Source organism: Odocoileus virginianus, unplaced genomic scaffold (genome assembly GCF_023699985.2).
Source record: "Odocoileus virginianus isolate 20LAN1187 ecotype Illinois unplaced genomic scaffold, Ovbor_1.2 Unplaced_Contig_2, whole genome shotgun sequence".
In the NCBI taxonomy this organism is placed as follows: Eukaryota; Metazoa; Chordata; class Mammalia; order Artiodactyla; family Cervidae; genus Odocoileus; species Odocoileus virginianus.
The window spans coordinates 2,637,462-2,663,633 of record NW_027224319.1 but is presented as its reverse complement, the minus strand read 5'-3'; the positions used below and the strand labels follow the sequence as shown (position 1 = coordinate 2,663,633).

The 26,172-nt window shown below is 52.2% G+C and overlaps 2 protein-coding genes and 1 long non-coding RNA gene across 16 annotated transcripts in view; 1 reads left to right on the top strand and 2 right to left on the bottom strand.

Moving 5' to 3' along the window:
* SEC13 (SEC13 homolog, nuclear pore and COPII coat complex component) overlaps positions 1 to 10,813 on the bottom strand; it is a 42,863-nt gene extending 32,050 nt beyond the window's left edge. The window contains exons 1-5 of the mRNA XM_020872471.2: positions 10,715 to 10,813; positions 8,226 to 8,270; positions 5,899 to 6,014; positions 3,416 to 3,567; positions 2,847 to 2,980 (exon numbers count right to left, since the gene is read on the bottom strand). Of these exons, the coding sequence (XP_020728130.1) occupies positions 2,847 to 2,980; positions 3,416 to 3,567; positions 5,899 to 6,014; positions 8,226 to 8,270; positions 10,715 to 10,717 (450 nt within the window). The 5' untranslated portion in view covers positions 10,718 to 10,813. The remainder of the gene's footprint in view (positions 1 to 2,846; positions 2,981 to 3,415; positions 3,568 to 5,898; positions 6,015 to 8,225; positions 8,271 to 10,714) is intronic.
* Positions 10,814 to 14,970: 4,157 nt separating this feature from the next.
* Positions 14,971 to 26,172, bottom strand: part of ATP2B2 (ATPase plasma membrane Ca2+ transporting 2) — a 368,357-nt gene continuing 357,155 nt past the window's right edge. For 10 of the 14 annotated variants that reach the window (XM_070463323.1, XM_070463327.1, XM_070463328.1 and 7 more), the window contains one exon: positions 14,971 to 18,131. In XM_070463323.1, coding sequence (XP_070319424.1) covers positions 17,820 to 18,131 — 312 coding nt within the window. In that variant the 3' untranslated portion in view covers positions 14,971 to 17,819. Of the gene's footprint in view, positions 18,132 to 18,218; positions 18,575 to 20,894; positions 20,950 to 24,983; positions 25,156 to 26,172 lie in introns of those variants that run through there. The other 4 variants (XM_070463331.1, XM_070463334.1, XM_070463335.1 and 1 more) reach the window with 2 other exon arrangements.
* Positions 18,063 to 21,740, top strand: LOC139033769 (uncharacterized). Its single transcript, XR_011486239.1, has 2 exons — positions 18,063 to 18,150; positions 18,814 to 21,740. It is a non-coding gene; the product is annotated as an uncharacterized lncRNA (long non-coding RNA).

Here is a 26,172-nt window from a genome sequence, read left to right as displayed (position 1 = left end):
TAAGGTATACTCTCTCAATACGTAGTTTCAAAGAGAGTTCTTGAATTTTAAGGTAGTTTTTCTTTAATCAATGTTTAGTATTTGTTCTGATTTCTTCCGGACTTCTAATATGCACATTTGATCTTTGCCTGTCTCCACTTTTTGTCAAAATCTATTTATAGCTTCATCTTGGGGGGATTTCCCCTTCTTTTCACATTATTTATCTTAAGGCATTATTCTGTTGTTTATTTGCTCTTACACTCCTTCTCAATTTAGTCTTTATTTATAATTTTACATTTCTTAAGTCCTGTCACTTCATTTTTTCTGAATTTTTCTAATTTTGATTTATGCTATTTTTTATGTCTTCTGTCATTTAAAAAGTCTTTTTAGCTTGATTTGAAATAGATGACAACTGATTCAATTTTTGTCGGCTTGTCTTTCTTTCACTGTCTGTAAAGGTGCTATTCTACATATTCTTTGTTTCCTAAAGGAAAATTCTGTATGTGATTTCACTTCAAATACTTTTCTGGTATTTTTATGTGAAATTAGTTTTCCTGATGGTGAGGTTCAGGAAAGCCTTCCTAAGTTCAGAAGTCTGTTTTTGTGTAGTGTTAAGAAACATGACACTTGCTTTGGGGATTTCAAGACTGTGTTCCTCTCACCTACTTTGGTCTAAACCCTTCATTCTGTGTCTTTCTGGCTCTGTGTCCCTCTGCTCATGAGGGGTACTGCTGAAAGCAAGCCCTTCGGGTTTTGAGGGCCAGATTTCCCCAAGCCCCCTTTTTTAGTCTTTCTTATGGTGGGTCCCCTGCACTCATTTGGATGAGACAGTGCAAGCCCACTCCCCCAGTCAGTTCTCCAAAGACACACAGATGGCCAGTAAGCACGTGAAAAGATGCCCAACACCATTAGTCATTGGAGAAATGCAAATCAAAACCACAAGCAGGTACTACTTTACACTCACTGGGATGGCAATCATCAAAAAGAAAAGGAAATGTTGGCAGGGATGTGGAGAAACTGAAACCTTCATACCCTGCTGGCAGGAATGTAAAACGGTGCAGTTAATTTGGGTAACAGTTTAGCAGTACTTCAAAAAATTAAACAGAGCTTCCCTTGCTTGGCGATTCCACACCCAGGTAGTTACCCAAGAAAATTAAAATTTTCACAAACTTATAAACAAATGTTTGTAAGACTGTTATTCATAATGACTGCTGATGAGCAAAAATGAAATAAATGCAAAATGCAATGTGTATATTCACACAGTGGAATATTATTCAGTCATAAAAAAGGAACAAAGCAGTGATATGTGCTATGATCTGGATGAAACCTGGATAAACCTTGAAAACATGCTAAGTCAAAGAAGCCAGTCTTCCGTGGACTGTACTGTATAATTCCATTTACAGACAATGTCCAGAATAGGCAAATTCATAGACAGAAGTTAGATAAGGGTTGTTGAGGGCTAGAGGTAGGGTGGGGTGGAGAGTGACTGCTAATGGGGTTTCTTATTGAGGTGATGAAAATTATTTGGGTATTAATGGTGAGAGTTGTACAACTTTGTGAGTATACTAAAAACTACAGACCCCTTTATGCTTTAAAAGGGTGAACTTTATGAGTTTAAAATGTTACAAATAAAAGTACAAAATCCCTGTTTTCGGACAGCGGTTGTGGGCCAAGTGGCCAGCTATGCTTCCAGCGAACACCTCCTGCTCTTTGTGGGTACTCCGCAGGTGTCACTGGAAGGTGCTGCTCACCGCTTACTTCCTCCTCTTGCTCGCATGCCAATACCACACAGTCTTGGTGTTGTGGATGGTCCATCCCTCTTCACTTGTACTTTGGAGTTCATGGAAATACCTTTTGCCCAGTTCTGTTGTTAACTACTGCTCAGGAAGTTTTGGTTTTGCTGCCTAAGTGGCTCTGTTCATTTTTATGCAGAGATGTGGAAGACTCAAGCACATGATGTCATTCCCTGCCATCTTTCCAGAAGCCTCTAGGCCTATTCAATGTTACAACTTAGTCAGCGGATGTGGGTCACAGGGTCCCAAGTAACAATAGCCACAGACAGGCTCTTGCGGCCTTGAAGGCAGGGCAGGCGGGGGAGTCCCAGAATCTGAGAACTGCGCAAGTATAGGGTTAGCGTGGGGCTGCTGACTTCTGTCTGGGTAGCTTTCGCAAGTGCTGAGGCCATCAAGCCTGGACGGTTGTATAGACAAGAAGCACACGGGTTCCAGTGTTCTAACCCCAGGACAGTACATCCTGTCAGTCAGTCATCTGAGCCTCACTTATCTTTCATAAAATGAGAACAGGACTGGTGACCTCACGCATCTGTACATTTGTTAGTTTTTCCTTTCATTCACAAACATCTGTGAGGATTACATGACATACCCTAGAGGCTCAAGAACTGTGAGTCCCTCCCACCACTGTTCACAGTGCTCTCTTGGCTGTCTCAACATTACACAGGAAGCAGAGAACCAACTTCCTACGATGCTTTTTGTAACACCACTCAGGTCCAGGGGTCCCAGTGGTCACTGCAGGCCATGACAACTTGCAGTGTGCACAGCAAGGGCGGCAGGCAGGCAGGCTACTCGTGCCACCCTGCAGTGCCCTGGCCCGCCCTGACCTGTAGGAACCAGTGCCAGCACTGCTCTGGGCTGAATGAGGCAGGTGCAGCCTGGCCTCCCTGGATGCAGCCTCTGTCTGGCTTCAGCGCAGAGGCTCAGACCTGGTCTCCCAACTGTGTCTGCTCAGCACCCCTCGCATGGCCCAGCGCACAGCAGTGCCACCCCTCCTGCCATTCTCTAAGGAGTGAACAGCGGACACGTGGCAAGGTCGCAGAGCAGCCCCTACCCGCAGGCAGGGTGTGGACTTACAGTGTGAGCATTGTTGATCTTCTTGACTTCCCACTGGCCCAGCCCGGTGTAGGTCAGCAGGGAGATGGCCCCATCTGAGCTGCCGCAGGCCAGAATGAGGCCATAGTCGTGGGGAGCCCAGCACACAGAGTTTACTGCAGGAAGGAAGGAGGCACAGTGAGCAGACTTTCATTTCCGAGACTTACTGTTTAACTAAATTTCTAAAAAAAAAAAAAACCAGAAAAATCATAGGATCACCGTGGGGAAAGCTGTAATTTTGTCAGTTGAGTTTTAAAAAACCCATCACCTACTAATATCATCATCATAAACTAAAGCCTATCTTATAATCTCAGAACAAAGACAGGTACTTAAAATGAATAAATCTTAAAGGGAAAAACCAACCCACCAACCTCACTATGTTGTCTTTGCTTTTCTTGTTGTGCTGTGTACTGGCTTTAGGGCTGAGGACCTCACCTCCGCTGTGGACAGGCTGACAGAAAAGCAGCCCAGGCCTGGGGGGCGAACGGGGAGCCCCGGGCAGGACCAACCCTCCCGCCAGCCCTCCGCGCTCGCCTCTGCCCGCACTGTACCCGAGGAGTCGTGTCCCGTGTGCTCGTGCGTCTTCTCCCACGTGCCGTTCTCCTCTTTCCAGATGATGACCTTCCGGTCGTAGGAGCAGGACGCGAGTATATTGCCATACATGGGGTGGGCCCAGGCCACCTGCCACACGGGACCTTCATGGCTGCAAGGCAGAGGGTCAGAGGCTGTTCAAATGGGCAAAAAAGGAACCCAGGGCACTCTGCCGGCCACTACTTTAGACAGAAGTGAATGGCTTCTCAGGAGAGAACTGCCAAAGAATTTCAAAAGGGACAGAGCTGAGTGACGTCACTCCAAAAGCGACTTTCACTGGACAGTGAGGACCCTGAGGCTGAAAGCAAGTCGGCCCCTCTTTCCAGAGCCAGCAGAGCCCCCGAGGAGGCTGTGCTCTTGGGCAGGCAGTAACTGTTTCATCTTAGTACTCTCCACTACTCTTAACTTTTCCCATCGCCGTGCGTTCACCTGGCAACTACTGTCTGAGCGTGTGCCCTGTGCCAGGCTCTGCACTGGGTCGGGGGCGCCCAGCACCCAAGAGGTGGGCAGCACAGAGCGGACGGGACGGGCTCTCACACCCATTCCCCACTCACTAGCTGCTCGACTTCAGGTCAGGGCTGTACCCTCTCTTTGGCTTTGTCTGTTAACAGAGGTGTCAACGTGACTCCTTTCACACAGTGGTCATGAGGGAGATGTCTGTGATAACTCAATTAAGAGCCTGGAGCAGTGCTTGGCACAAGAAAAGGAAAAAACACAAGTTCGACGCCTGTGAGCTCGGAGAGCTGCTCCCTGCTCACCCATTCACCAGGGGCTGCGGACACTCAAGAGCCCACCTCCCTCAGCTGGCACAGTGGTCCAGCCCCAGTCTCCACAAAGGAGCTGCTAATGAAACTCTGAGACTCAGTCATCCTACAACGAGCATAGTGTTAACTGAGGGAGCAGAGAACGGGGGCATGAATTTTTTACCCTCCAATCTTTCACGTACTTTGAGCAGAGAGGACCGAGTGACGTAGACACTGTGTCCAAGCCAGTACCGGCAGCCAGGCCTGGCCCTGTGAGCTCTCTGCTCAGCCAGGGGCCGCTGGGCGGGGAAGGCAGCACTGGGCTCCATAGTCACGCAACTCCCGACCCCCAGGAAGAGCCGAATTTCTAGGCCTGTCTTCCTAAATGGCTACTGACTTAGCCATGCTTTCTTTAATCCGTTCACAAACATGTAGTGAGTACCCACTTGTCAGGGATTCTTAACCTCTCCTGTGTAATCTGGAGAGGCTATGCTATGATAATGAATAAAACAGAGTGAGGATTATAAATGAAACCCAGTTATACTGAAATAGTCATCAGAAAGTTAAAGAACAACTTATGTTATTAGTGATATACGTGCTTCTCTGTTAATACATTAAGTAACAAACTCCAGTGGCAAGTCTAATAACCATTCCAATTTCACAGTAATGATGAGCGTAAGTGGTGTTCTGAGAAAGCTGCAACTGCAATGTGATATAAAAACATCTGTGACTTCTACTGGTAACAAACTGACAGGTGTCGGGGACTCTCCTGGTGGTCTAGTGGCCAAGACTTCGAGCTCCCACTGCAGGGGACCTGGGTTCAATCCCTGGTCAGGGAACTAGATCTCACATGCCAACTAAAGATCTGCATGACTAAACAAAACAGAAGATCTTAAGTGGCGCAACTACGACCCAGTGAAGACAAATAAATATTAAAAAAAAAAAAAAGTGACAGCTAGGTACCATGAATACTACTACTGTGGTTCTTGGCCTATGGCCATAATTGAAGGAAATGCTACATATCAGAATCACTGAAAATAAAGATGTGATTTTTTTCCCTTTCCGAGTTCACCATCCCCTGAATTCTACCCACAGAACCCTTGGAGATTCATGGGACCTGGATAAGAACCCCATCCAGCTGAGGTAGTGAACTGAGAGGGAAAACACCAGAGTGTGGCCACAAAAAAAAAAACCAGGACCTCAAGAATCTCCACGGGGAGAAGGGTAAACCAAACACCTGTAAATATTCACTGAGTACCTGCCGGGGCAAACAGGCCCAACTGTGGGATCCACATAATTACTCTTATATCCTGAGTCACCTTAGATCATGTGTGCTGAACGTGTTTTAAAAGGAAAGGAAAAGGTAGTTTCCCACTCACACAGCAGTAGCCAGCAAAGACTTGAGCAGGCCCTGCCCGGGTGGAGGCTGCCCAGCCTGTGTCGGGGGTGAGTGGGTGAAGACGGAGGGGTAACCCGACTCTCACCCCAGGGCTGTCGGTGGGGTCTGGACGGCAGAGGTGAGACTGGCTCCTGGCCCCATCAGCTCGGGACGCCTGCTGAGGCAGTCAGCTGGCTGGGACCAGGCATCCTCTCCGCTAACCACACCAGGGGCTGCTCTGATCTGGGCTCTCTGCTCTTCCTGCCACATCTGAGAAACCCAAAAGCTCTCTGAGGCTTTGTCCAGGGTTGGCGGCGCTTACCCTCTGAGGTCGGCGACGAGGATCTGCCCCCCGTTGCGAACATCGAAGATCTTGACGGACCTGTCTGACGAGCAGGTTGCCAGGCGGGTGCCGTAGTAGTCCATCTGGGCATCGTGCTGCAGAGGGAGGACAGGGCCTGAGATTAACTGAACCTCAGAGAATCATCACTACCCAGCAGGAGGCTAGCTTGGTAACATTCTCACTTCTCTCACAGGCAATTTCCTTCTGAAAGGGACCGGAGACACCACACCCAGCTGCTTTCAGACCCTTCAGAGCACAGGGAAGTCCTTCCAATCCCGACTGGCAGGGGGGTAAGGGAGGAAAGGAGCTCGTGCGGCTCCCCACTCCCTCCTCCCACCCCACTATCTTGAGGCTCCGTATGCTTCCAGGGAGGCTCAGCTCAGTGCCAGAACCTGGGGCTAAAGCCGACTTAGAGAAGCAGGCCTCTGACCACGGCGGGACCCAGCCAGGTCCTCCACGACGCACGTCTGGCCGGGACACAGGGTTCCACTCGGACACTTGGGCTCCCTCCTCCACTCATGGCCCTGGATCCTCTGTGGGCCTTTGTTCCTGGGTTTCTATCTGACCTTTTCCCCAAGCAGTGTGCCCAGGACCCCGAACTCTCCACCCAGCACTTCAATGTTGCTGGTCCCACCACTGATGAACCGACTTCATTGGGGCTGCCCTCCAGGGCTAGGCCCTGCCCACAGCTCCTTGTCCCGATGGCTCCTCTGAGCCCATCTGCCTGCTGCCTCACTGAACTTACTGGCCCTCATGTTTGCTGGCCCTGCTATTCCAACAGATGGCTTAACTTCATTATTCTACCTTTGGGGTTTCAAGAACTATCAGCTGTCACGCTGTGGTCATCAGGAGCAATTACATCCTTTCAAAGGGAAGCAATTATTCTGTCTGCTTAGACATTTTTTTCTCAAATCCATACCCAAGGAAGACATCCTGATTCTTCTTGGGAAGTCAACCTTCTCCACCACTCCAGGTCTTGGCTTCGTGGAAGGTGGGCAGGACAGGTGCTAACACAGATCTTTTCTGTAAGTATACTTCTGAAGCACTGTTCCTGCAGAGTGCTGTCACACACTTTGGGAGGAAGCAGGGCACAGAACCGAGACTTTAATCCTATCTCAGGTTATCTGCCGTGCAACCTTGGGAAAATGTCCCAATGCCCTGGAACCTTAGTTTCCTTGTCTTTAAATGGAGCTAACAATGGCCTCAACTTCATGAAGGTTAAATGAGACACTGAAGGAGCAGTACTCAGCAGGGGTGTGACGTGCCAAGAGCATGCAGATGTTCCCCATTACTACCCTGTCTCATCTGTTCCCCAAGATGAACCCGCCCAGAGAGGGGACACATCCATGGCATTTCCCATCTCAGCTATGAGGAAATCAAGGCTGGCTCAGAAAAGTTAGCAGATTGACAAAGGACCTCAGACTGGACTGTCTTAAAGTTAAGATTGACTAGGGACCTCACATTGGATGGTCTTACCCAGGTGCCACACTGCCTCCAAGGACGACCACATCCAGGAAACCCCTCAGAAGCCCAAAAGCAACAGCTGGAGGGAGGCTGTGAGGGCAGGACACCTGGGATGAAATACTGTAGGTTGACTGACTTGGGTCTTGTTCAAGGCTTCCTGGACTCCTTGCCCTGCATGAAGCAGTCTGTATCTTTGCTGGAGACTTTAACCTCTGGACCTTCTCACACGGCCCTGTCCTCTTACATAAGCCAAGTGTTCACCTCTCAGGACACACCCTGAGTTAATGACTTCTGGTTCAAAGGGCACTATCTGGCCCGCCGTCTGTGGTGGTCCTACCCGGCTCTGCCTTTGTATTGAGTCATCTTCCTATTTCTTTCCTTTTTTTTTGGTCACATCACGCAGCAGCCAGAACTTTCCCAACTAGGGGTCAAACCTGTGCCCCCTGCATTGGAAGCATAGTCTTAATCACCGGACAATGAGAGAAGTCCTTATTTTTTCTTCTTTAATCCCCTTTTCAATAGGGCCAAGTGACAGCAGGAGGAAGATAGCTGGGAAGACTATTTCAAACCTGTGCACCCACATTCATCCCATCCCAGAGCCAGTTACTTTTTTGGCCAGGAGACTAAGTACCCTGAGCTACAAACTGTTTCTTGGTTTCTCCTGACACAGAGTGACCAGACTGTCACAGCCCTGTCAACTCAGAGGGCCTGCTTGGAGACTGACCATACCCCTGAGGTTACAGCCTGACTGGCAAAGGCTGCAAGGCCACACTGTATTCAAAAATCATCAACAGAGATGCCCATGTCCTCAGCATGTGAGGAAGGGCTAAAGGAATACTTACAATCATGTCCTCATGGGAAGTGTCCACAGTGTTAATTACTGACACCTAAAACCAAAGATATTGTTGGTAAATGAACTGATGGTAGTTAGAATGCAATCATCTCGTTAAATCCACCGATCACTTTTAAAGTTCTTGACAGCATCTGATCATTCATTCATTCATTCAGTAAACATTCACTCTAAGTGCCTTCGCTGCACCAAGCACTGTGCCAGGGACTGGAGACACAGACACAGAAGAGAGGTACTTCTTGCCCCAGAGAAGCCTCTATGGAAGCAACCCCAACAAGGCAGAATGAATATTTTCATGGGGTTAGGATGTGCAATAGCAGTCTGAAGGGCTGGTGGTGGTGGACAAAAACTGGGGCTCCGATGAGGAGGAATTTGGCAGGTGGCTTCCCTGGTAGCTTAAGAGGGTAAAGAATCTGCCTGCAATGTGGGAGACCCAGGTTCAATCCCTGGGTCAGGAAGATCCTCTGGAGAAGGGCATGGCAACCCACTCCAGTATTCTTGCCTGGAGAATTCCATGGACAGAGAAGCTTGTGGCCTACAGTCCATAGGGTTGCAAAGAGTTGGGCATGACTTGAGTGACTAACACATGGGGAAAAAAGTACAGTCCACGAAGAGGGAATGACATGAGCAAAGATCGGGGATGGTGGCATGGGAGGTCCTGGCTATGCTTGAGGGTGAAGAGGGACTCCAAGGGAGCTACAGCTGGACTATGGAGCATCAGAGGACAGAGCCTCTGATGTTCCAGGCAGTTTCTTGCATAACAGGATTTTCACCTGAAGACTTTGATTAACTGATTCAATTGATTCTCTTGAGGCTTCTCCCTGGTCCACCACCTGTGACAGAGTCCAGTTCGCAGGGCTGGAGTATAGTTACCATGGTCATCACCTTCATATCCATTCTCTGAGGTTCAGCTCAAATTATGACCACACCCCGCCCCCCAACACTGGGTCTTGAAGATTCCCAGATTTCCCAACTGGCCAAACTCCTCTGAATGTCAACACTGAATGTCTAGATGCTTCCTTCTCCCAAATAGAAGGCAAGCTCTCCAGAGCCAGGGTTGGAGTCAATGACAGTTCTGAATGCTCGCAAATCACCCAGCACAGTGTTTTGCAACCAGAAGGAACTCAGTGTCTATCTGCTAAATGAATAAGTCAATGAACAAAAATGGACAATTTGACTATGTTCCACCACTAGTCTCTCAAAACTCTTGGGATAGAAAAGAGACTGAAAAGGAGGTTTCAGACTAGAAGTGATACTTCTTACCATCTCCCCCATTTCATCTTTTCCCAGCACTAGTCCTGCAGGTTTAAAACCTGACCTGACTTTTCAGAAAGGAGGACACTGGAAGAGGATGGCTGCAAAGCAGTGCAAAAGGGGAACATCAAGTAAACACAAATTCTCTCATCAAAGTCTAGACGCCCTAGAAAGCAGGCCCCTGAGATCTGCAAAGGCAAGAAAGGAAGATAAAGAGAAGCATCTCCTACGTGCGCCAAGCTGCCCGGGTTATAAAGTGCTTTCAGGTGTGCACTAGGAAAGCTGAAGGGTACAGTTCACAGCTAGCCGACTAAGGAGATGAAGCCCAGAGAAGAGGAAACAGCTGCTATTAATAATTTCTAGCCCACAAAGCTTTCCACTCCACTAGGCTGCCTATCTAGCTGTTACATCCAATTGCCTAAGTTAATGGCCCAATGCTAAGTACATGAAGAAAGAAAATTTACTGGTAGTTTCATACTAGTTCATCAGAGGACCTTGAAGATTACCAGCATTTTATTTTGAACCACTCTCACTCACCAACCAGGATTGATGAATAAGTGCCTGGTTCTTTTTTCAAGCTACTTAAAAAAAAAATGTTCATCCTCCAGAGCACCTCAAGTTGTCTGGTCTTCACTGGGTAGGTAGTAAAAGAGAGCACTCAAAACAATTCACTCTTCAGAACTACTGACTTAAAACCTCATTTTTTAAAAAAGCTGAATGTCACGGCATAAGCGACTCCAACTCTACTCAGTACCTTAAAAGGCCAAGAAAAAACCCCAAGAAACTTACAACCCATTCTCCTGCAGAGCAAGGAGCAAACCCAGCGTCCTGACGTGTGGGCTCACCCAGCTTTCCTCAAAAACCTAGGCACAGACATTTCCCCGAGAACACTGGCTTAACAGAATCGACTTCACGGGGCTGTGGGCAGGCTGAGATTAGGAACAGTGCTTGGAACCTGCTAGGGCTCAGAATATAGCGGCTTCTACGGTGTTTGGGATTTTATTTTCAATTGTTGCGGGAGGAGAAGTAAAGGAAGGAGCAGGAGACGCGGCAGCTCGGCTGTCCGCAGAGTTCTGAGAGGTTCCGCGGCCTCCCTCTGACCACCCCCTAGAGCCACCCCACCTCAAACCCGAAGCGGTGCGGGAGAACTGTACGGCCCCAGAATGGGGCTCGAACTTCAGCGCGGCGAGGACCCGAGAAGGCGGCGACCCCGACCCCAACACTCACCATGGTTGTAGCGGCTTCAGGACTCAGACGTGGCAGGACCCGGCGTCGCCTCGGAACAGCTCACTTCCGGCGTCGGGCTGAAAGCCCGTCGGGTCCGGACGCCGGAGCCTCCGGGCAGCAGCGAGCTCCGCTCGCACAAGCGTTCCGTCCTCTCCTGAGCGCCACGGCCCCTCCCCTTCTCCGTGCGTCGACCGCGAGACCAAAACGGAGTGGGACTCTCGTTTCCATGGCGACCCAGACTCGGGACTTCTAATCTGAAGCTTTAGCCCGTCTTCCCTCGCGACCAAACCCTTCCCTTTTCCTGAGATCTACACAGGAAAAAAAGGGACTCCTAAGGAACGTCTCTGAGGTTCTGGGTACAACGGGCCTTACGATGAACATTTTAGGATGATTAATTTGGGGGGTAGTGGCCAGACTGGTCCTTGTTCTTCCTTGTTAGTGTCTCCTCAGGACCCAAGCTGGGACCAGGGGCAAAGAAACCCAGCAGATAAGCCCCTTGCTGGGAGCTGAGCCTCTCTTTCTTCCGGCCCTCTCGAAGCACAGAGGATCCATGCCTCTGAAACCGCCTTTTCCATCACGGCTCTGGGATCCTGTGAATCTGGCCCACCGGCTAGATGCCCAGGCAAGGAGGGATCTCAGCCCGACTCCTGCAGCTGGATCCCAGGATCCAATCGCCAGTTTCCCCAACCCCTAGGCCCCTGGCTTCTCACCTGCACAGCGAGAATGCTGTAGCTGGACAGAGCCCCTGGGGGGGTTCCCCTCAGCCCACATTGTCTGGCAGCCCTGGGCTTCTCATGGCTTTTTAGGAGTTCAGTGACCCAGGATGGAACCTAGACTCCCCTTGGATGAGTCAGAATCCCTGTTTCCTCTCTTGAAACTGGAGGGAAGTGTCCTAGCAGAAGATGGGCCCTGCTGGAGGGATGATGTTAAGACCCAGAGGGTGTGACAGACCCAAGCCATCAAGGAGCTGGGAGAGGGGGCCAGAGAGTGGGGTCTTACAGAACTCAGGGCTGGACCTCCAGATTGCAGCTCACCCTCCACTCACACCCCCAGCTTTCAAGACCTGCAGTTTCCCTCTAATGGGAAAATATTCCAGGAGTTTGAGGTCTGGTGTTTATGATGGAAAAAAAAAATGTTGCAAGGAACAAAGCGGAAGGGGCTCTGGGATCTCCTGTTCTTCCAGGGACAGGCCCTGATCTCAGATCTGTAGATCTACCACTGATTCTCTGAGTGATAAAATCATATCGCTTCTGTCTGAGCCCAACTTTCCTTGAGTATAAGATGAGGACAATGACACAGTAGATATAACATAAACACAATGCATGGGGCATAAGGAATTCCCTGGTGTTGGCACTGAAGCTGGAGAGAGTGAGGATTTGGGAGAAACAGTGCAACTGTATCCTATTCATTACGGTATTTGCTGGTGGAACTGAAAAGTTTTGAGTGCCAACCCTGGCATCAAGACTGCTAGGTATGAATACTGTAGCCCCTGCTTACTAGGTGGGTACACCCTTCACCTCTCTGAATTGCTGTCTCTTCTTCTGTTAGGTGGAAACTAATAAAACCTTCTGTAGAAGGTTGATGTTGGGAGTAAATTCACCTTTGGATGTAAAGCTGGGTTTGGGTTTGGAAGCCGACTGGGCCTGCGGTGCTTGTTCTGAGAGTCAGTCTTCCCTGAGAAGAGCTGGGATTGTGTCTGCATGTGTGCACGTGCGACCTTCAGACTTTGAGGCAACACTGGGACTGTCTCTTGAGCTGGGCCTGTTCCTGTTCTTTGCTGATGTTCACCAGAGGTGTGCAAAGCTCAGACTCTTAGTATGCCAGGCTCCCTTCTGCATCCCCCTGTCCTCAGGAGGGGATGACACCTACATCCTTTGTCCATATCTCCCATCACCTCCCTCTGGTTAATCCCAGACCCCAAGTCAGGCCACTGTTAGCTTTCCTTGTTTGGTGCCCTGACCCTCTAGAACTTGAATCTCAACCTCTTTGTCCTCCTGAGGTCTCTTCCCCCAAAAGTCTGGCCATCTGGGATTGTCAGCTATTCCTCATGGAGGGTTCATGACTCACGGAACACTGAACTTGCCTCCTTCAAATGGTACAGGAAGGCGCGACTCAGTGGAAGGAGAGAGACTGCCCCTGCCCTGCGCACCCTCAGGCAAACTGCCTTTCCCTTCCCTCTGAGTTCAAGTCCACGGAGGGCGGGGACCCAGCCATCCCTCGGAAAAAGGCCTTGTGATGTGTACCGTGTCTACATTTCCACGTGTGCATTTATTGTTATTGCTCAGTATAGTGTTGAAAAGGCAGACAAATCCCATTAGTTACAAAGAGCACAAGCCAGAGATACAGAGAAATCAGGAGTGTACAATAAGAGCACAGTCACTTCCCAGCCCCGATTGTCCCAGAGCGCCCGAGCCCGGGCAGCTCAGGAAGCTGGAGGCGGCACCATTTCCTTGCTTACTCCGGTATAAAATATGTGCACACAAGAGTTAGCAAAGTGTGGCGACCGACCCTCCCGAGAGGAAAGGTCGGGAGGGAGAGCACCACAGGCGTTACAAGACTTGGGGGAGCCGTGAAGGGCGGTCCCAAAGCAGCCTTAAATATCTTGTTTTCGTTGGAGGGGGTGATGGCTGATGCCCAGGGCTTGGGATTCCCCCTCCCCTACTTGGGTGGACAGGATCTTTATGTCAAAATCAGGAGAGCTCGCTTTGGAACTTGAGAAAGACCTGGGGATTTCCCGCTATTGTTTGATTTTGGCCTTGGCTTTGGAGGACCCAAAAACCTTCAGAGAAATGCAGCCCATCCCCCACCCCCACCCCTTCTAATGGTGGGATCCTGGGGCCCATTGGAGAGAGTTTGGGGTTGGGAGGCCTGTCACAGTGTACTTATTTGACAGCCTCCTGCAAGTAGAGCAAGAACCACTAGGGGGAGTCAGGGTGGTGAGAAGGTCCAGGCAAGAAACGGCTACACGCCGGGGGACCTATCTCAGACCTGCTGAAAACTCAATAAAGAGCAAGGGGTGACCCCCTCCCCACAACAACAGCCCAGGAAAAGGAGCCAGGAATAAACATCTCTCCATGAGGAGAATTGGCAAGTGGGATACACATTCTGGTAGCTCTGAGTCTGGGAGAGAACCTTCTTTCTCCCCTGGACTGGGGTGGATGGAGGGTCCACCCCATCACAGCCAAGATGGGTGATTTGGGGGCCCACACTGATATTGGCTGGGGGCTCCGTGGCCTCTCCTGACAACACCCTGGCTCAGGGGACAGGTGAGATGATGGGAGGAGTATCAGGCTTCCCTCAAGATCTAGGATGCCCTTCTTTTTTCTCCTTACCGGGGTCTCTATTTAGTGAGCTGGAGTGGACAGTGCTTACAATGGCGGCATGATGTTTGCACCTATGATGAAAGGGCCCAGTATTTGGGGTGAGAGGAGGGCAGGAGGGCGGAGGACTCGGCAACATTTTAAGTTTACTTGGAAGAACAGACGTGAAAGAATAACCAGGAAATTTTGTTAAAAAAAAATGCACGAAGGGTATTTGTCCCACCACATAATAAAAACATCATATAAAGTGACAATAATTAAAACTAGGTGGCTAGTCAGATGAGACACCCTGATGAGGGAACAGAGGCGAAATTCCAGAAATAGATGCAAGTCTCTCTAAGCTGTCAGGGTGCGGTAAAGGGGGAATTTCCACACAGTGGAGGAAGGGTGGCCGTTCCATCACTGGGCTGCCTGGGCTGAGACAGGTCCCGGATCCTCGCCCCAGTGCAGTCACCGCCGTTGGTCTGTGCTCAGAAGCAGGGACCTCTGTTTCTTGTCGGCTCTCTGCTCTGGCTGGGACATGGGGAGAAGGGGCCACGGGGGTGGGGTGGGGGCTGGTGGGAGCAACCCAGGCTGCTGCTGAGTTAGGAAGGAAGGTCTTCAGTTTCCTTCCTGTCCACCTCCAAAGGTGGGTGGCTCACTGAATGGGCCCGCTGCTCGTCCCTCATCTGTGGAGGGGGAGACAGATTGGTGAGCGTAGACCTCAGAACCGAGTCTGCTACCTCCTCCTGGAACCCCGTCCAGAGGGCAGACAGGAATCTAAGAGGATGGTGCAGTCCCTGACCAGTTAAAAAAAAAGTATATATTACAGAGTATATAGTCACTGTGTTCTGTTTGATGTTTTTTGCCTTTTTTTTTTCCTTTTAAGACCACAGACATTTCAGAACCACACTGCAGGAGTAAGAAGAGACAGCAACTGAAAGCATCACCATTGCATAGTAGTAAATGAACAGAGATGGTGAGTTCTTTATTTACAATTATTGTCTAGATTAAAAAAATTCATAAAAACAGATGAATGGTCATAAATTATTTACCCCCTAATGGGGTTAACTGCCAAACGTACCCCATGCTGCTAGATATAGGACGCCGAGTGCAAGCTTTATGTACTACAGTGAGTTCTGACAAACCAGTCATTTCCTCTGTGTGTGTGTGTGTGTGTGTGTGTGTGTGTAAGTGTGAGGGCAAGGGTATGAGTGTGTATGTGTGTGTGGGCATCCATCATTCCTGACAAGAAAAGACCAGCACTGATGTGGGGGCATTCTAGCTTCGGTGGCTCCCTACTCTCCCTGGAGCTGAGCCCCGCTCTGGGAGACCCCCTCCTGCTCCCCTTGCGTCCTGGCTGCAAATGAGCAGGAGGCCTCATGTGCGAGCCGGGCTTTCCTGGTGTCATGGAATGCGGTCACGGACACACGGTCGGAACACAGGGGGAGATGGAGAACCTCGAAAAAGGAAACTACAAGAAACAACAGAAAACGAAAAACACACCACGTTCCAAAGCTGCCCCAGGTTCTACAGGAGCAGGTCTTTCTCTAAGGAGAGCAGTGGGCGGTGTGGGCGGTGTTGGTCTTGGAATCCAATAAACACATCTGAGGGCTGGTCACCCCTTCGGGGGACGCAGTTCCCTCTGCTGGCTACATTCAGAGATGATGCTTCTCGACATTCAGGAGATGCTCTTGCTCAAAAAAGGTCCTCCTTCCAGGAAGGTCTTGCCAGGTGGGATGGGCTGTCTCGGGATCCCAAACCCTCGGGTTTCTCCACAGCCGTCCAGACGCATGCCCTCCCAGCTGACTATGGCTCTTTTCCCGAGTGGCTCTCAATCTTGTTTGTGGAAGAATTCTCTGGGCCTGGAGAAGGGAGGGGCCCGGGCTGACACAGAGCAACCGTGGGAAGGGTCAATATGAAGAATGCATTTTGCAAGCGAGGCGGGAAGCGTTTTGGTTTTCCTTGAAGCATGGGACATCATCGGTCATGGTATTCAAAATGTCTTTTGCACTGTACAAGTTTATGGAAAAAGATCGTATGCTGAAAAGTCTCAAAGCAAACTTTGTATTCAATACAAAAGTTCTTTTATGAAAAAAGCTGATACCCACAAAGTGCTTAGCAGTTAAGAGGCTGACATACAATTAAATAAGCTCTTATTAAGTGGGATTACTAGTGCTGTTATTGTCTCAGGGGCGGGGGAGAAATAACCACCTTTTCTCACCTGTGATATGCAGGGTTTCAGAATGGCTTTCTGCCTGGGAAAGCAAGACTTGCTGTTCAAAGGCTATAGTATATATTGCGACTACAGGAAGACGATTTGGTTTAAAAAAAATCACACTGAATACATCTCAATATACACATCATAAGGTTCGTTCGGATCTAAGTAGTGCAGAGAAAAAGGCTATTCTTCTTCAAAAATAAAAATAAAAGCAGCAAGCCTTAATGATCCTCATCCAATATGCCAACAGCATATTTGCTGCAATCTATGAGGAAATAAGCCTCTAAATTACTAACCGAAAAAAGAAAAAATCAACAAAACAGCATTTATAATATTGCCTCACTACCTCAGTCTGCACAGACAGCGCCAGAGGGAACCTCTGTTGGAAGTGCTCTTAGTAAACTCAAGTGAGTTTCATTGAGAGAAGGTCTTCACTCAGTGCTTTGCGGACCCCGTGGCCCTGGGGCCGGCCGGCCACCAGTCAGTCCTTGGAGCCCACGAAGACTTCTCTCCTCCTCCCCCTTTGTCTACGGAGCGCGCTGTTGGACTGCTCGGGATGGATCCCTGCTCACATTTGACTCCTGCCTCCCACGGTAGTGACATTATCCAACAGAAACAGCAAGCCAGAAAAAAAAAAAAATAATCAGAGCATGGCTATCGTAAAACATCGAGGATGCAATCCAGGGAGGTGTCTGCCAGGCTGAGCTGTTTTTATAGCATCTCAGCCACCAGTGTTCTTAAACCATACAAATAGCCGAAGACGTTATCTACAGGTTTGTAAACAAATTACATTCTTCTTTTAGGACATAAATAAGTTAAAATAGAGCAATTTAAGCGGAAACAAGGCAACATGCCGGCAAAAAAATTTTATATATCCATTATATATATTTATATATATATATATCTACCTATCTATATGGACGTATACAGTCTCAGAGAAGTATACGTTGATATAGATACAAAGAAATGGATATAACCTTGTGAGTGTCTGAAGTTCTTCGGTTCCATTGGTGCAAATTTACCAGGCGAGTTAAGCTCTGCAATTTCAAAAAGTTGTGAAATTAACCTGTACAACTGAGACCATGCTACAGCAAGCATCTCAAAAACTTCACAGACCAGTGGATTGGATAAATAGTCTCAGAAAAGAGTCTGTTTTGCAGTTCCCGCCTAAGAAACAAAAGAAAAAACAAAACCCCTCCCCAACCCCCCAAAAACCAAACTAGGGGAGGACCGGAAGTATGCAGTACATTCATGCAGGGATGCGGCTGGCGCTGGGCTGGGGGCAGGGCTGGTCCACGTCAGGCGGGAGCCAAGAAGGGCTAGTTCTGGGAAAACCCCCACTCACTCCCTTTAGCCCCGCTCCCCACGAGATCCCGCCCTCGCCTCAAGGTGAAAAAGAGTTCAAACAGCATCGCAGCCAGAAAAAAAGGGTCTGCTGGGTGGAATCGGTTTTCTCGCCAGTGTTTGTTTTTGTTTTCTTCCTGCCGTTGCTCGCTGCGGCTTGGGTCAGTCAGGTGCCCGGATGGGTGGCTGCCCGGGTGGGGGCGGGGTGTGGTGTGGCGGCGGGGTGGGGGTGGGTCCTCAGCTAAAGCGACGTCTCCAGGCTGTGGATGGGGCTCCCTGGACTTGAAGAGGTAGCTGATTTGCTTGTGTCGGTCGTCAGGTTGATCCCGCTGTCGATGGCGCTGTTGTTCTTGTTGAGCGACGAGGGCGGGCTCGAGTTCTGTTTGAGCGCGGCATCTTCTTCCAGGTCGGTGTCGTCGATGAGGGGGATGTGGGGCTGCGAGTCTTCGATCCGGAACTCAGGGTGAGCCATGAAGTTATGGATGGAGGTTCGAGACTCAGGCTTTTCTAGACCTTCATAGAGAGAGCTACGAAACGCCTTCACGACGCGGATCTGCAAGGGAAGGGCCGCGGTGAGGCGCACCTCCGCGGGGGCGGGGGCCGAGCTCTGGGGGTTGGGGGGGGGGCGGGCTCGCGGTAGGGGGTGGCGAGGACGAGGGGGCGGGGCACAGCGGGCGGCTGGAATCCACGGCGTCGGGAGCGCGGACGGGAGCGGGAAGAATGGAGGGAGGAGGGGGCTGAGGTTCTGTGCATCCGAGAGGTGTTTTTTGTTTGTTTTTACTTGCTCGGTTTGGGGACAGACTACAGTATTAGGACAGAAGGAAGGAAGCCCCGCCGTAGAGACGATGGGGAGCAGTGGTTAGAGGAAGCTTAGTCCACTCCAGTGGGCACCCAGACCTAGTGAGAGACTGAGCCTTGTTAACTGGAAATTAGAGCTTCGACCATGCAGAAGGGTAGCGGGGCCAGGTGGGAATCAAGGAGGAAGAAGGAGAGAGGCTATTTGTAAAAAAAAAAAAAAGAGAGAGAGAGAATTCATCTTAGAAAAACCACACACCGTTAAGGAACCAGAGACATGGAACAGATAACGCATCACACACACACAAGGAACAGAGAGGAGAGATGGCTGGGTGAGCCGGGATGAGAGGGGGGACACACGAGGGCCAAACAGAGAAGGGGGACATCGAACCAAAGCAGCAAAGCAAACCGAAGCCAACTCGGGGCTTTCTGGGGTGCAGCAGAGGCAGCCAGAAAGCGCGGAGGAGCCGGCGGCCGATGACATTCGGGGCTCGGGAGCATGCTGCGGTGGGGGGACGAGAACCACACAGCACACACAGACAGACACACGGCTACACTTGGAAGCCTGCACAATGTGAACGGAGGTCATTTGTACCCAACGCTTCTTTCCTTCATGCATTTGGGAGGTAAACACTCGAGTATAGACTCAAAGCCCTGGCCAGTCATTGGAGTTGGCTTTGGGGTTCCTGATTTCCTGCGGTTTTTTTTTTTTTCCTTTCTTTCTTTATTTGTGCTTTGAAAACACAAAACCGAAAAATGAGGCCAGAATCAGAGGAGCCCACTCAGCCCCTGGGTAGGATTCTAAGAGGGTTCGGAACTAAGCCACAGGACAGCCAAGTTCTTTCATTGTCTGGGTCTCAGTTGGAAGCTGGGTTCCCTGCAGAACGGAAGAAGGCCGGACAGGGAGGCGTCCGGGCTGTGCCACTTCTGGCGCCTTGACTGCGGGCCAAGGCGAGCCACGCCACCAGGCTGGCTGCCCCCTGTCCTGCCTCACAGGGGGCACAGGAACGGGACCCTCGCTTTGAAGAGGGGCGTCCTGTCTCTGAACTCCTGGGAGGGGAGCCCTGCCTGCCATGGTGAGGGGCCAATGGGACAGAAGCGCCTCCTCCTCTCTTCCCAGCCCCCACTCAGAGCGGAGCCAGCAGGCGGGGAGAAACAGGCATCTATGATGCCTCGGGGAGCCGAGCCAGAGCAGAGGAGGGGGGGGTGCTGACCTGGACAGCTCTACCTTCCTGCCCCCCTATATCACAGGCCTGGGGGTATGTGGGAAGGCCCTCGTGGTCCCGGGATTTGTGGCACTAAACCCAGGTTGGTGGGGTGTGTGGTGGGAAAGCCCTGTCCATGGAAGTGAATTTTCATGATGACTGTGGCTGATGGTTTTAAGTGTCACAGCTCAGGGTTTACACGACTACTTCAGAGAGGAGTCTCGGCAAGACACGTCGTAAGCGCCTCCACCTTCTAATTTAGAGAACACAGAGAATTTGTCAGTGAGCCCTCTTCATTTTGTGTAAGACTCCAAACTTTGGATTTTTAAAAAAATTTTTCTCCTGTGCTGCCAGCCATCACTTGCTAGCTCTGACTCTTCCTCATCTTCTCTAAACCACCTCTGTCCCTGGTCCTTCTTATGTGCTGTTGGGCCGGGGATTCTGGGGAAACCTGCCTGGTGGGACCCTGCTTTCAGTAAAAGGCACTGGGCTCTAAGCAAGAGCCAGCCGGACACCACGCGTAGTGCTGGCCCTCCGTGATGGCCACGTGGCTGTTCAGAGACGTCTTTCTCCCTGGATACCTGTGGCTCTGCAGAGATTATGCAGTATTCTGACCTCCTGATAACTGGGCCATTACTCCATTGGTTAAGTGAAAACAACAAAAAAGAGGTTGCAGGCCTCAGTCTTCCTAACTGTATAATGGGGACGCTAATGACTGCTGTAGCTGCCCAGCCCCGTGCCCGGAGTGTTCAGAGGCTGAGCTGCAGAGACGCCAGCCGGGCAGCGCCTGGTGGAGGAGGGGGGATGGTGGCAGGACCCTGTCGTGGGACTGACAACGCGGAGGGGACGACACACAATGAGATGCAGGCCCCTCGCCCTCCCCCTGGAATGGAGACGACAGAAAGAATGAACTGCTCTGGACAAAGACTGTGGGGACAAGACTTTCCGGGACACCCCGCCACGGCCGTTTCAAGTCTCCACTGCGGATCTCTCGCGGCTGAAATGGAAAAGAGTATGGGAAGAAAAAAAGCTCTTCCGTCTCCCCTTCCCTGATTGCCCTGGGGATGGGCCTTTGCTGGCGTGAGCCGCCCTGGGATGTGGGGTGAGGGGGGAAGAGAGGAAGGGTCTGGGGTCTTCAGATGTTTTGGTTTTATCAGCACAAAGGGGGCAGGGAGGGGGGGTGTGCTAAAGGAAATGTATAGGTCCCCCCGTCTGGGGTGGGTTGGACATACTCGAATGTTTACCCGGCTTCAAGGAAGCCAAGAGTCTGGGGTTGATTCACATTCATTTCAGGCTCAAGGTTAAAGACTCACAACCTCTTTTAATTTCACTCTCTCTTGCTGAACTCTGTGTCCAGGGTTCTCTAGCCCTCTAGGGAAACAAACACATGGAATATTCAGACAGTGGAGAGGTCTGGGTTCCCCCCCACCACCAACCAGAAGCAAGCCATTTTCTCACCAACCCAAGGTTGCACTAAATTAGTTACCAGGATGCTAATGAGAGCTCCGGCTTCCTTTCCTTCCCTTCTCCTTCATCCCCCGCCTAAGAGATGCAGACGCCTCATCCTAGCAGTCCTTAGAACCTGGAATCTGAAGGGGGCTGGGAGGGGGCCTGCCCTCTCTAGACTGGGAAGGCATGGGGAAAGTGGCCGGTACGGGGTTAGGAGTCTGATGCTCTGGGCCTGGTTGGTTCAAAGGAACAGGACCTTCACTCATGAACGTGGCACATGCTACGAACTTGCTAACTGTGAAGCCGGCCTGAGATGGGTTAGGAATTTGTGGGAATAAGAGAGAGGAGCCATGGAGGTTGGCCTTGGATCCTAAAGCTGAATGCTAACTCTGTTCCTGATCACTGATGGGCGGACGCCCCCGCCTCAGTCGCTGCCAGGCTGATGGAAATCTCAAGAGGAGAAACAGCTTCCCTGGCCCCCTGGACCCCAAAGCACTGGCTCCTTTTCACTGCATGCGGCTGTGGGCGTGGACACTGGTTCCACCATGGAAATTCAACCTCTGTGGGCTTGTCTGGTGAGTGGTGTGGGTGGTGGGGAAAATGGAGGACTCTGGAGTCAGATCTCTTGTTACTTACGTGCTGTGTGATCTTGGCCAAGTCAGGCCACTTCTCTGAGCCTCAGAGACTCGCTCACTTAAATGGAGGTATTGGCAGATCCTCCCTCTTTGCATTTCAGTTGTGAGGTACATGTGGAGTGGAGGATGTGAGCAAGTGCTGTGGAAAATGGTGGGTGAGGCTGAAGTATTAGGGGTGTGCCATTAAGTTTCTGGGTGAAAAACTCGCTTTTGAGTGGGTCGGAAGAGGAAAGCGAGGTTGTGGGCCAGAGTTTCCTCCTGATCATTTGAATGTCAGTCTGACCACACTGTCTGGTCACCGCAGGGCATCTGTCTGCTGGGGGCCCTCCGTCTCACAGTGGTGCTGGGGGAGGGACGTGTGACTTGCTGGGGGTGTTCCAGAAGTCAGCCTTGCACACCCAGCCCTGCCCTAGGCCTCTGTGGTCACTTCTGATAGCGCAGGGGACCATGGTTGGGACTCCTTCCAAGGTTGGATGGCATCACTGACTCAATGGACATGAGTCTGAGCAAGCTCCGGGAGATGGTGAAGGACAGGGAAGCCTGGGGTGCTGCAGTCCATGGGGTCACAGAGTCGGACATGACTGAACAACAGCAAAGGTACAGAAAGCCCAGGTGTTTTTTTGACTCAGCAGGCACCCTCCTTTACCCAGAATCCTGGGAGGAAGATCCTGCTCGGAGGAGGTAGGGGTAGCCCATCTCTCCATCCACCCAATGTGGGGCCCTGCTTCCTGGCCACATGCTTCACACCCTGTGGGAAGAAAGCCTCTGTGCTGCTGGAGGGACCTGCCTGGTACCCAGGGGGCTCCTGGAGTCCCTGGAGATGGGAGGAGGCGACATGGCTATAGAAACTATTCAAGCAGAGGAGAAACTCAGGGGTATATATTTAGAGTCATGACTGTGTTGACCCAAATCTGTGTGTTGAGACCACAAAGGCTTTAATCCCTTTTGGAACAAGTACTCTCGTGCAGGGGGATGGCCAGGCTCTTTTTGGAGACCTGATGCCCAAGAAAAGGTCCCAGCACGGACCCAGAGTCACAGGCTGGATTCTGCAATCACAGGTAGGAATGCAAGACCCCTAAGGAGGCATGATGCCTGGAGAGATGCAGGATGGTGCTTGGGTGAGGGAGTCATGCTTGAGTAGCCCCCTTAGGGTCCTTTGAGAAAATGATGGGTCATGGGCAAGACCTGAAGGCTCCTTCTCAAATGCTGTTCCAAAGCTGGGTCACCTCATGGGGTAAAGGGATCAACCTGGCCTGAAAGGAAGCCAGCTTAGAGAAAGGGAGCGAAGGGCAGGCGGAGATGGGCGTTTCTCTGAAGGGAAAGTGTTGAGAACCAATTGGCCCAGGACTGGCCTTACTGAGTGGTTTTATAAAGAACAGAAGAAAGGACTCGAGACGACTGCACTCTTTCCTCGAGACGTGAGAGCTAAGATGCGAGGCTCAACCAAGGGAGATATTGCGGGGTGGCCAGGAGCTCTGGGAGCTCCGTGCTGGCCAGGACGAGTGGGGTGCCATGCTTCAAGAAAGAGACCGTGCCAGGGAGGACAAGGCCTGGACCTGGAGGCCGCCCCCTGGCAGTCAGACCGCCTGGAGGGACGCAGGAGGGACGTGGGAATGGAGGGAAAGGGGCTCTTCCCCACTGGCTGTCCAGCCCTGAGCATTTCTGGTCTCCATGCTCGGAGACAGGAGGCACTGCTGAGCAAGGCCACGGCTTGGCTGATGCGGGAGTAGGGCCGATGGGTGCGGGCCTCCCGCTGAGGTGGGGCCTCTCTGGTGTGAAGGGCGAGAGTGTGGGATCAAAGTGCCTCCTGCCCAGAGAGAGCCTGGCACTGGCTTCCGGTGACAAGGCCTCCTGGAAGCAAGGCTCAGGCACCATCTGCTCAAGTGGCCCCACTTCCCCTGGGCGCCTCTGGTTTCCCCATCGCTGCGTTTTCATGCTGATAAACCAGCAGAGTTTTGCCTCATTTCTGCATGCCTCCTGTCATCTTGCGGCCTGGCGGGGCTGCACCCACGGAAAGGTCCGGGGGACACACCGCCGATGGTGCCCCGTGACTTGCGCTTCCTGCCTGAGGGCCTGGACGGCATCGTGCCCGCCCAGCACGCGGTCCTCTCTTGCTTGGTGGCAGAGGACGTGTGTTTTGGGTGTTCTGTGTTTAGAAGAGGATAGAGGCCCCTTATAAACTACAAGAGATGAGGCCTGGAGTCTCATGAAAGAGGCCCGAGTGCTGGGAGTTGGCACACAACCCGAGAGGACCAGACTGCAGCTCCCCTGTGGTTTGGGAGGGGCTGACTGGGAAGGGAGGCAGGTGGTAAACAGAATCTTCTTGTGCCCTCTGGGGCCTGAGGCCACTAGGGGTTCAGAAAGATCTAGACAAGGCCAGAGATGAGTGACCTTGGGCGAAAGCCGTGGTATAAGGAGATGAGCTCGTGGGAGGAAGCTGACGGAGAGGCTCAGAGCCCCAGGCTGCCCTTCTGATGAGGAAGGAGGAAGCCGAGGGTCAGGCCAGGTCCACGAGCCCGCCGGCAGCCAGCCTGGATGAGACTCCCGCCGTTCTCTACTGAGGTCAAGTGGAGTGGGGTCACGAGCCTTGTCCCTTCCAGGGAGGGCTCAGGCCTTCACTGTGCTCCAAGCCCTGCTGCAGGGAGAAGAGGGTACGAGGCAGCCAGGGCTGTCAGATGTACAGGGGGAGAGGACGGAGGGGCTGCCCGACGGGGCACAGGGCCTCGGGCTGCGGTCCCCGTGGGGGCCCGGCTCCCCTGACCGACTGTGGTCCCTGACCTACAGTGCTCCCTTTGGGTGGGCCTCGCTGTGGCTGACCATGACCCCCGACAGCCTTTCCTCCTTTGACCCACAGTGACCCTCGGCCTGACTTTGACTGCAGACTGTGGTCTCCTGGCCGACTCTGACCCTCATAAGTCAGGCTTTTCCTGACCCTACACTGATTGGGACTCCTCATGCCCCCCCCAGCTGACTGCACCCCCACTTGGCCTCCGTGACCCTGTGGATGACTGTGACCATTCGATCACTGAAACCTCCCTGAGTGCTGGTGATCCTTCGACTGACCCAGACTTTCTGACCACTCGTGACCCTCCTGACCCCACGACGGCCTGGTCCATAACCCCTGACCCTGACCCGCCAAGGGACTGCCACCCCGTGCCTGGCTGTGGTCGGCTGATCATCTGGGACCCTTCTCCTCAATGGCCGGGGCCCCTCAGCTCCCTGGACCTAACCACGAGCGGCTGGCTGCCCCCCGGCCCCTGCCCGCCTGCCCGCGTGGTGCTGGCGGCGGCGGCTCCCGAGGCGGTAAGGGGTCACACTCACGCCCAGCTGCAGCAGGAGGAAGGCTGGTCGGAGAGGAAAGAGCATTGGACAACGACACGCGACTAGGGCTAGAGAGATTGGCTACGTCCTGGCTCTGGCTGGTGACGGAGGATTGTCTCCGCAGGGCCCCCTGAAAGGAGGCCCCGCTCTTGAAAGTATTGACTACTTCAATCTGCAACGGAGGAGAGAACGAGACAAGTTGCGAAGAGAACGGACACGACAGCTTCACGACTGACAGGCGCCACGCCACGAGGACAGCCGCAGCCACGGCAAGACGACACACCACTTACACCAAGACGACAATACCAGACACGTCCAAGGCTCGAGAGATGTCTGCTCAGTCGGGCACCTGGGCTTCCCGGGGCCCGGGGAGAGTGGGGAGACACAGGGCCCGGCAGCAGCACCGCTCTAGCGGCCTGGGGGCCGGTGGGCTGGGGGCGGGGCTGGGGGGATGTTAAACGTGGGGTTTGCAGGCAGAGGGGGTGCTCAGCTCCTGGGACCAGGCGTGGAGCCGGAGTGGTGTGGAGGGGACTCCGGGGAGGACCGCCCTTGGCCCAGATACCTGCTCTGTCACGTTCGAGCTAGGTGACCTTGGACAGGTCACTGCCCGGAGGCAGTTTCTTGTCCTTCAGAAGGGGCAATGCCACCAAACTGCCTGGCAGGGCTAAGCTGTGAGGGACAAAGCGCTGACCCACTTAGTGGTCCGTAAGAGTCAGGCTGGACGAAACTCGTGTCCACTCAAGAAACTACAGTCCTTGGAGTCCTCCTGAAGGGCTTGGCGGCCGGGTTGGGTGTCAGCACCAGGGCTCTGTATGACAGCTGCCAGCCCTCATGGGCAGTGGGGGGCCGAGGGCCACCAGGAGGGCTAGTTCCAGAGCCTGCAATGCTGGCCATCAGGAGGCTCTGGGTCTGCAAGATCCTCCCTGCACCCAGTGCTCACAAAGGGCTGTCTCCCAAGTGTCAGTTACCCCTAAAGCTAGGTGGGGGGCTGGAAAGGCCCAGATGTTTGGGACAGCGCCTTGTGCAGGGTGAGGCAGCCCAGGAGATCTGTTTGTGTTGCGAATGGGTGGAAACGCAGTGCTTGGCCACGCGGGGCTGTGGGCTGAGGTGGGGGCCCCTGACATGCTTCCCAGCGGGTGAGGGGGTGGGGTGGGGTGGGGCGCCATGACCTTCCCAGGCCGGCTGGGCA